The sequence below is a fragment of the Drosophila gunungcola genome, unplaced genomic scaffold, assembly GCF_025200985.1.
Source record: "Drosophila gunungcola strain Sukarami unplaced genomic scaffold, Dgunungcola_SK_2 000001F, whole genome shotgun sequence".
Taxonomy (NCBI): Eukaryota; Metazoa; Arthropoda; class Insecta; order Diptera; family Drosophilidae; genus Drosophila; species Drosophila gunungcola.
Genome location: NW_026453197.1, coordinates 9,052,593 through 9,062,626, shown reverse-complemented (window position 1 = coordinate 9,062,626; position 10,034 = coordinate 9,052,593). Strand labels below are relative to the sequence as shown.

The following is a 10,034-nucleotide window of genomic DNA, read 5'->3' as shown; positions in this document are numbered from 1 at the left end:
TCAACTGATATATTAACTTTTAAGGCAAACTAAAGATGTGTCTATGGATTTTAAAATTTTTTAATAAAAGCTCTTCTTTTTAGATAGCAAGACTGTACAATACTATTTAAACTAATGATTTCCAAGAAATTAAGTTTTACAAATCTAGGGATATCCTTAATTTTGTTATATTAATAACACGCCACTTTTAAATACTTTTTAAGGTTTAAACAGATTCTTAAACATTGTGAGATAATTATAAAGTAATTTTCTCCAATTTTGTTTTGTTAATAATATTGCAAATTTAGGAATATTTAAAATCTATTTTAAAGATATTTTTTATTAAATATGATAAAATGTTAATTACTTTAGAAGTATATAATTATCTCCGACATTTTTTAGTTTAAATTTAATCAAATATCATTAAAGAAAATTGAGAATCCGTGCTATAAATGTTTTCTTCTTAAATATTCTTTAAACTGTGTTACTTACTTTTCCTCTCAGTATATGTTGTTCCCCTCTGCATTTCCCTCCTCCCTTGAGGACCAAGCCCATCGAATTAATTTGCGGCGCATTTTAGTTTACAACTTTGTAATTAATTTGCAAAAAGGGACAGACACAGAAGGAGGCCTTAAGCCACCGATCGGGTGACATTTGTTCCCTCCCAGCTCCACTTCCTCAATTTTGCCTTGTGACATTTGCGTGCTGCTGATGTCTTTACGGTCCGGGGGATACGGTTTAGAGAAGTCGGAACTTGATGGCACGCAGCATGGGGAAACGATCGTTGGTGCACTGGCCACGGAAATCGTCTTGAGTTAGATCGAAGAGGGCCACTCCTCCCAGATTCCTGACCCTGGCATACTGGGCTTTGCTGGATGCCGAGTCCGGATCGTCGTAACTGATCCACAATCCGTGGTCACCATTCTCATCGGCGGCACGGAAGGCGTAGCTGCCATAGCGCTTGGTGGGATCCAGAACCCTTTTAACCGGAGCACTGGGTCCTCTGGCATTTAGGTTACTGGGATTCGGCATCAGCTGACAAATCTCAGCCCAGTTAAGAAGGCCCTCCTTTTTGCTCTGAGGTCCGGCCGGGGCGGCTCCTTGGGTAGCTGTTACCACTGGCATTCCAGAGTCTCCCGAATCCTTGGTCATCTTCCAGGACTTGCCATAGGTGGCAATGCCAATGTGCAGCTTATTAGCAGGCACTCTCTGGAGCAGCCAGTGTTCCAATTGGAAGTTAACGTTGTAGTGGCCCAAGCGATTCTGTCCGATGGCCTCGTACAGTGGTGCCGAAAAGTCCGCTTCCTCGGGATTACGTTGCGGGGTCAGGAAGTCAAAGGTTCCCAGATTGATCAGGTCCAAGCTGGGCGCAATCGAGGGGGCATCGTAGTACCCTAGGGGAAAGAAAGGGTTTCGATTAACATACAGTTTCTTTCACTCAAACAATTGATTAATTATTTATATGTAGTTCGTTTTAAAGTTGGTTTTTATTGCCTGATTTAGCTTTGTTTTAATATTTGTCAGGAATTTCTTTTATTATATTAATTTAGAATTTAAAATGAATTCGTTAAGTCTAGTAGATGATTGCTAAGCAGTTTTGTTAGACTAATGTGGAAAAATACGCAAAGTGGATTTTAACGTTCTCTAATATCAAATTCCCTACAGCTTTCTAAATTATCAAGATAATTAATAGTGTAACTGAAAAAAAAAACTGTTCAAACAGTTGTACATCAATTAAACAGACTTTGTTTTATCAGTGGGTTTTGATCGAAACTCGGTGACACAAATAAAACGCTTTTATGACTCATCAAATTACACCAGTTAGTTGGTATAATTAAAGTAATTGTCTCATTATTTGTATACTTACAGCTTGAGTTAACATTTGGCAGAACGGTGAGACTCAGCAAAAGATCGTTTTGTTTCAAGGCGGCATTCAAGTCCTTGATTAAAGAAGTCAGCTGTCCTTTGTGAGTCTCCGATTCAGTGTCCACAATAAAATCGCCAGTGAAGAACTTCTTGAAACTCTTCCAGGCAGAACCAACATCACCGTGAACTTTGCGTGGCTTATTCCGTGGCAGCTGGAGGGCCAAGTCCAGTCCATCGAAATTATAACGCCTCACTATATCGCGAGCGGATTCGATAAAGCGCTTGTGACCCTGTTGTCCCGATTCCAAGAGTTTTATATACTGATTTCCATCATTCAGATCTGCATCACCACCCACACTCAAAAAGAACTTGATGTGGGGATAGCGATCCTTCAAACTGGTGACCTGAGCCAGATGACGTTGCTCCAGGTCCAATCGCTTGTTTATACTCTGCATTTCGAAGTTGTCGGCATTTACACCCGCATAGCCATAGATCAAATGAGTGCACCATTGCAGCGACAGCTCCATATCTGTCATCGAAAACTGAGCCAGGCCTTGATTGGGGTTTACAATAAGTATTAGGGTTTGTAAATTAATCAATCCCAAGATTGTAAAACTTACCCTGGCGCTGGAAGCCCTGCGAGTCATAGAAACAAACCAGATTAGGAGCGGCATTCACTTGAAACTGAGCGAAAATCGCCAGACTCAGTACCAAACTGAGCCAAAGAGAGCTACTCATCTTTCAGAGAGATAAACCCCAGAGAGCTCTACGATGTCAAAATAAAAACTTTAGACTACCTTGGGAGGTATTATTTGTTACGGTCTGTCGCCGGCGAGATGCGAATTCAAACTGAATTCGAAATGACACTAAGCACTGTGAATTGGAATAAATATGGGCAGTGGGGAGCTTTTCAGTTGAATCGCCTCCGCCCGATTCCCCGTAAACGAAAACGAAACGAAAACCCCGGGCGAACAATAGCAAAACGTAACTCGACGGGGCTTATTATCAACGAAATTCAACGAATTTGTTTGTCTCAAGTGACGGTTGACATCGGGTTCAATGAGATCACCTCTCGGCTCGGTAATTTACACAAAAAAAAAGGAACAGATAATACGTCTTACTCGAGATAATGCCCACCGCCGACTCATAGTTTAAATATACTAAATCTCCTGCTATTTATGGGAGCACCCAGTGATAAATCTGCACTTTATAAGGTGTTGACGAATTAGCAAGGTCGTTTGCGCTCGTTACTCACGCTCAAAAAACAAGAAAATATTTAACTTAAAAATGGTTAAGGGATTACGGAAAAGTTTACTAGGTTTATGGGCGAATTATTGATGATGTGGTTTCAAGGTCCTTAATAAGTAGGCACTTAGCGAACAAGTGCAAAATAAACAAATGTTGTGAGAAACAGACAATTAATAACACTAAAAAGCTCTTGGGTAAAACCGCTTACAACCATAAAAGCCCAAAAAATTATGTAGAGATTTAGGAAATTATACTTACTTATTAAAATAAAAATACTATCAATACGAATTGGATTCAATTAAAGATAAATACTCATCCAAAGTTAGCATTAAAAATTATCATTTATTTAAAAGAGCTTTCCACATAAACATTAGTTTTGTTGATATTTAAAGGCGATATTTGATGGCCCGCAAGATGGGATACTTTTCACCATTGCACTGTCCCCGGAAATCATCGTAGCTCAAATCGAACAGGGCCACGCCCCCAAGGTTCTTGGCACGGGCGTAGGCCGCCTTATTGGATGCTGAATCGGGATCATCGTAGCTCACCCAATAACCTTCGGTAATTGGACCATCTACAGGGCGATAAGCGATGCCACCGTATCTCTTGGTGGGATCATTAATCCTGCGCAGTGGCGAATCGTTGCCCTTAAGGAATTGATTTTGGGGATTGCTCAACTTTCCGCAGATCTCGGCAAAACTCAGAAGCCCAGGCTTCTGGGATTGCACACCCTCGGGAGCCGGTCCATTGGTCTCGGGCACCACCGGTACTCCATCAAGTCCCGAATCCTTGGTCATTTTCCAGGCATTTCCATAAGTAGCCACTCCCAGATTGAGCTTGTTTGATGGGAATCCCTGCTTCACCCAGTAATCCACTTGGAAATCAGCGTTGAGATGGACCAAGCGATCCTTCGATCCTTCGGGATGGTAGATGTTAGCACTGTAATCCGCCTCATCGGGATTACGAGCGGGAGTCAGGAAATCAAAGGTAGCCAGATTTACAAAGTCCACCAAGCCATTCAGGGCGGGAATGTCAAAGTACCCTGCATTAAAGAGGGTTATCAATAAATAATTAAGAATTTTAATACTTCTAAAATACTTACAAGTAGAGTTCACATTGGGCAGAACAGTGAGACTGAGCAGTAATCCATCAGGCCTTAGGGAGTCCTTGACATCACGTATAAAAGCGGTGAACTGCTCCTTATGAAGAGCCGATTGCGGGTCCACAACAAAATCTCCAGTGAAAATTTTCTTGATGCTCTTCCAAGCCGATCCCAATTCACCGTGAACCTTTCTGGGTTTATTTCTGGGGAACTGATAGGCCAGATCCAAGCCATCGAAATTGTAGGTCTTCACCAAGTCAAAGGCCGATCGGATAAATCCAACTTGACGCACTTTCTCGCCCTCCAGCAGATCGATATATTTGTTGGGATGGTCCACATCGATGTCGCGATCACCGCCCACACTCAGCAGAACCTTCAGATGGGGATACTTGACCTTTAAGCTGGTCACTTCGGAGAACTGATGCTTGTAGATGTCCAGATTCTCGTTCAGACTGTACGCCTGGAGGTTTTCACCCCGAAGTCCCGCATAGCCGTATATCAAGTGGGTGCAAAACTGTGCACCAATCTCCAGATCGGGATTGAGCAGCTTGCCCAGGCCTGGAATATTCGCAATTTAAATTCGGAAGACGGCATTATTTAATATGCACGAAATGTACGACAAACTGCATTCGAATGACAAATAATCCGAGGTTCAGAGAGCGTACGGTAAGCCCCACTATCTGTGGACTGAGATCTGGACACCCAACACTCTCGCTCTCGCCGGAACTACTGGGGAGCAGAGATCGGCGGTCTGGGTCTCCCCCTGCCCACCACCACCACCACCGTCCTGGAGACTGATCCATTGTCTCGCCGACTTCGGTGGCTTAATTGAACGCCAACAGTGTGATCCCAGCGAGCGGTTTTGTGTTGTTCAACTCGGGTGCGGGTAACAGTGGATCAATATGTGCCAGATAGTGGGTAGAAATAATTATATATTAAAATAAATTGTTTTGAAAACTGTCATATTTTGTTATTTTTAATTAAAAAAAGATTATATAATATAAATGATGTTACTGATTTTTCCGACTTCGATTCTATTATATCATTGATTTTATGAAATCATTTTTGGGAGGACAATTTGTAGTTCTTGAAAAACGAATCCTTGAAAAAATCCCTTTATTACCTTTAGTTTGATATAAATTATTTGGAAATGATAAATATATCCTATTAAAGTCAAAACATTTTAAAAACTTTTTATAACGGAAACATATATTTTTAAACATAAATTATAATTTTGTTTTATTTTTTTATAAATAACTTATTTTTATTTTCTCTTGCATCTTTTTTTTCATTTTCGCAAGGAATAAATGTGTTTCAGTAATCTTTTAAAAACCAAGACGAATTTTAAAATCTTTACTTGTTAGTTTCCCCTATACCGGAGGACACTGTGCAGCGCTGTTGAGTCACTTGGTGCTCTGCTTGCCACTTGTTTGGATTGCTGGTGGTGCCATGTCAGCGTCCGCTGGCGGGGCAGTTGTCGTGCTGGACTCGCTGTGTGTTGTACGCTCTGGTTTTCATTTCGAATGCGTGGGATCTCGGCTCTTTATCGACTTTACTCGACTACTAAGCTCGGATCAGAGATCAAAGTAATCTACTAATTGCCATATTTTGGGCTATCATTCCATAATTACTCCTCATTATTGCTGTTTGGTAAGTTTACTCCGCTCTAATTAGCTAGTTAGCCCGCTCTTTAGAAGCTGCCATTTACTGCTTTGTGGAGAGAAATCTCTGCGGGAGAGCCACTCTCTGTGTATTATTTTGAAAAAAAATTGTCCGATAAGCCACTGACCTCTATAGAACTAGCTTATGCTCTCTTTATCTCTCGGTCTCTCTCGCCAAGCGATAAGCGGTAAAAACTGAATTGAATTAAAACCCGAGATTTGTTTTGAATCACAAATTGTTATGTAACTTGATTAGCATGCTTTTGTTTTTGTTCGTTTCTAAATTTGGCACATGCTAATGAAAAGTTGTGCTAGTTTGAGGTGGTATTTTATTAGGTTTTAAGTTTTGTAATAATGTGTGAGTACAAAAACATATTTCCTTGAATACATAATATCTTTTTTCCAAGTTATGTTTTGATTTAAATAATAAGTAATAATAAGTAATATGTAAGTAAGTAAGTAATAAGTGGTATTTTTAAAGCGTTAGGCTTGCATAGATAAAGAAATTAAAAAAAAATTTTGTTCAATATAATAAAATTTGTAAAAGTTCTGCTTTGTATTTATAGTTTCAATTACTGTTATTTTGCTTTGATTGTAATTTTTTTGTTTATTTGTTTATTCTTCTTAATAGTTTTTTTGGACTTCTGTACCTTAAACGTGTTAAACTGGAATATGCAATTTAAGTATTCTAGTATAATACAGGTTTTTTGTATTGATAAGCAACCACGAAGCCTCTGTAAATTCTTTTGGAAAACTTTTATTCATACTAAAAAAGTCAAATGTGGTAATTAATGGTTTTGACTTGATTTTTGAAAGGTCTTTTTACGCACTCGAGAATAAATTGAATACAATCTAGCTTTTCTACAGTTACGGAGTCTTATTTACCACCATCTCTAATTTAATTTCTGAATGATTCCGATCCCCTTTCTTACCTTCTCTCGTGTAACTTGAAGAGTCGTAGTAGCAGACTAAATTGGAGGCGGCTTCTGTGCTCGCCGCAAAGAGACACGCGACAAACGTAAACCAGATCCAGGCCTTCATGGTGCCGGGGATATATCTCTATAAACACAACCGCAGTGCAGATCAAATGAAATCGAACTGAGTCTGAAATCGAAATGGAAACCGAAACTGAAACCGACGACAAAAAGCTTGACCGGAGCTTTAGGTTGGTAAGGGGGGGAATTTGGGGACCAGAGACCAGAGTCGAGCTGAAACCAAGCTCATTGCTGGCTTACTTATTCTCGCAATGACTTAATTGTGTACACAAAAGTCGATGACGACGATTGCGACAAGGCAGACGCAGGGTCAAGACTTCGAGACCTCTAAAAACAAAAATCCAGCAATTAATCTCAAAACATTGAAACGCGCTCGCTGATTAGAATTGAAAAACAGTATTTCAGATTTATTTCGCAAGTAACAAGAGAACAAATTGCGGTGGAAATACCCACGCACGCACTATTTTGGAATACATAATCTGAAAATTAAATCATTTTTCCCGAACTAACATCCATGAAAACAATAATATATTTTAAACCGGATGTGTTGTTTAATCTGTAAGTCTAAGGCGAAGTTAGAAAAGTCTATAGACCATTTAATAATTCGATAATGCGACTTTCTCGATTTGCTATTGTTATCTTTTGATTAACAATTTTAATTTCCAAGCCAAATATAAAAAACTTTAAACAAATTTCGATAAATTCCATTTATTGTTTTTATTCAAAATGTTTTTTTGTTATTTATTTTAAAATATTATATTAGGCTGCTAGCAAAAACAGAAAAATACTCTATCCCATAAAGTATTTTATGGATCGCACGATGGGGAATTTGACGCTCGTGCAAAGTCCTCGGAAATCATCTAGGCTCAGATCAAATACGGCAATGCCTCCGAGGCCTCTAAACTTGGCATATCCCGCCTTTATTCCGGCGAAGTCCGGATCATCGAAGCTCAGCCAGACGCCATAGTCTCCGTTTTCATTCGCCGGACGGAGGGCATAATTTCCGTATTTCTGGGTGAGATCTGTGACCTTGCGCAGCGGTGCCCACTCTCCTCTGTATTGGGCTGATGAATTCTGCGACAACTTGGAGCATATCTCTGGCCAACTGAGCAATCCCTCGGCACTTTCGATTTGTACACCTCCGGGTGCAGGTCCACAAGTCTCTTGAACAATTGGCAGACCACTTAACCCAGAGCCCTTGGTCAATTTCCAAGCCCTTCCATAGCTGGCAATTCCCAAGTTCAACTTCTGAGCGGGACAATGATTCTGTAGCCAGTAGTTGACCTGGAAATCCACATTCAAATGGGGCAAGCGATTCTGTTCGTCTTGAAAGAAAATCGGAGCGCTAAAGTCGGCCTCCTCGGGATTTCGCACAGGAGTATGGAAGTCGAAGGCAGCCAGGTTGATATAGTCGAACTGGGGATGCAGTTTGGGAACATCAAAGTACCCTAAAGAAAGTTCAAGTTATTTATGGTTGATTCAAGAAATTATAGAGATTTGTATAATCAGCAAATATTCACTTTTGAGCATTCGAACACTGGTAAAAAAGGGAGTTAATCCAAATATGTTGTACTTAAATTAAATAAATATCGCTTTGATTTTCAAATCAAATATGAACTACTTTAAATCTCATATTTTCCACGTTATTTCAAATATTTTAAATATTAAATCATGCAATTTAACATGCATTGTACATAATATTATGATTTAATATTTAATTTAAATATTAAATATAAAAATTTGGAATTAAATATCCAGAAATTTATTTCTGTTACTTCTTTTTTTTATCAGTGTAGCTAAGCAATTTTCTGTTTTTTCTGTTTTTCTGTTTTCTACTTACAAGTAGAATTCACGTTGGGCAGCACAGTCAGAGTTAGCATGAGATTCGCAGAACGGAATGCGTCCCTTAAATTGCCCACGAGATCGGTGAATTGTGATTTGTGCTGTTCCGCCAGGGGATCCACAATGAAGTCGCCAGTGAAAAGTTTCTTGAATGACTTCCAATAAGTTCCAATAGAGCCGTGAACTTTCCTGGGCTTATTGCGCGGCAACTGGAAGGCCAGATCGAGGCCATCAAATCCGTTTCTCCTCAGCAAAATCATGCTGCTGTCTATAAAATTCTGCTGATCAGTGCGATTCGCCTCCAGAAGTTCTATATATTTGTTGGGATGAGCCGTGTCCACATCGTGATCGCCACCCACACTAAGAAGTATTTTCAGTTGAGGAAACTTCTGGTGCAGCACCGTAATTTCCTTGTAGTGGAACATGTCTAAGTCCACATTTAGGCTGAACAGCTCGTGGGTTCCGGCCTTTAGACCAGCATATCCGTAGACCAAGTGGGTGCAGAATTGCAGAGCCAATTCCAAATCACTCGTATGCATTTTTGCCAGTCCTTGGCGCAAATATGAGGCCGAATCATAGTAACAAATCAGATTGCTGGCTGCTTGGGTCAAACTTGTAACACTGAGCAGACCCAGCAAGTAATATAAATGAAATCTCATTGTTGAGTGGAGAGTACGTCCTGACTTTATGAATGATAATTAGCTACTGAAATCTCATCTCACAAAAGCTCCAAAGCTCAGCTGCTCTGTTTTGCTTATCGCACTGTTTCGCCGATGATGCCATTATCAGGTTTTCAGGCATTACGTAGTTCCTGTCAATGTTTTTCTATTTTATTGCGTTTGCATACGATTTGTTTGTCAGTTAATACAGTTTCTCGAATTACCGTGACTCAACTCCAAGGGGATCTTTATTGTTGTCATATTTACACGTTCTTATTGAGTGCTTTGGACTTTGGTTTAGCTCAAATAATTCGAGAAGTGAGTAAATGAGTAAAATAAAGAGTTAAAATATATTTTACTGCACTAATGCTTTCACAAATTTGTTTTTAGGTCCTCCAACGCAGTTTGAGATTCCGTTAACTTGATTAATAAGTTAAGCTTTTAAATCGCTAATAAATTGTGCCAAATTTGGCATAAATGGGTTCACAATAAGGAATTTAATATCTTCGTTACCTGGAGCTCACATTACTTTTGCGCTGCATCATCGTCGTCATTAGGCTGTTGATGAAGGTGAAAGACTTTCAATTAGCTGACCCTGAAGTGATCTATAAGACCCGACTTTCGAATGGAGGACAACCTGCTGGGCTGCCGAATCTTCAGCAGCTGTTTTTGGGTCCGCGGG

General features: G+C 39.8%; 3 protein-coding genes across 4 annotated transcripts in view; 1 reads left to right on the top strand and 2 right to left on the bottom strand.

Annotated features, from left to right (window-relative positions):
* Positions 1–553: 553 nt before the first annotated feature.
* On the bottom strand, positions 554–6,973 carry LOC128263471 (chitinase-like protein Idgf2). The gene is made up of 6 exons (XM_052998530.1): positions 6,789–6,973; positions 4,196–4,753; positions 3,483–4,135; positions 2,466–2,529; positions 1,847–2,398; positions 554–1,373 (listed from the first exon to the last, which is right to left on the bottom strand). The coding sequence occupies exons 1-6, from the start codon at positions 6,895–6,897 to the stop codon at positions 718–720; spliced, it is 2,592 nt and encodes an 863-aa protein (XP_052854490.1). The 5' UTR covers positions 6,898–6,973; the 3' UTR covers positions 554–717.
* LOC128261641 (toll-like receptor 3) overlaps positions 5,594–10,034 on the top strand; it is a 52,171-nt gene continuing 47,730 nt past the window's right edge. The window contains exon 1 of one of the 2 annotated variants that reach the window (XM_052995427.1): positions 5,594–5,845. The gene's annotated coding sequence lies outside the window, so the exon portion shown is untranslated. The remainder of the gene's footprint in view (positions 5,846–10,034) is intronic. The other variant, XM_052995426.1, reaches the window with a different exon arrangement.
* LOC128261643 (chitinase-like protein Idgf1) lies at positions 7,575–9,410 on the bottom strand. The gene is made up of 2 exons (XM_052995428.1): positions 8,692–9,410; positions 7,575–8,299 (listed from the first exon to the last, which is right to left on the bottom strand). Exons 1-2 carry the CDS (start codon positions 9,350–9,352, stop codon positions 7,641–7,643), a joined length of 1,320 nt encoding a protein of 439 aa, XP_052851388.1. The 5' UTR covers positions 9,353–9,410; the 3' UTR covers positions 7,575–7,640.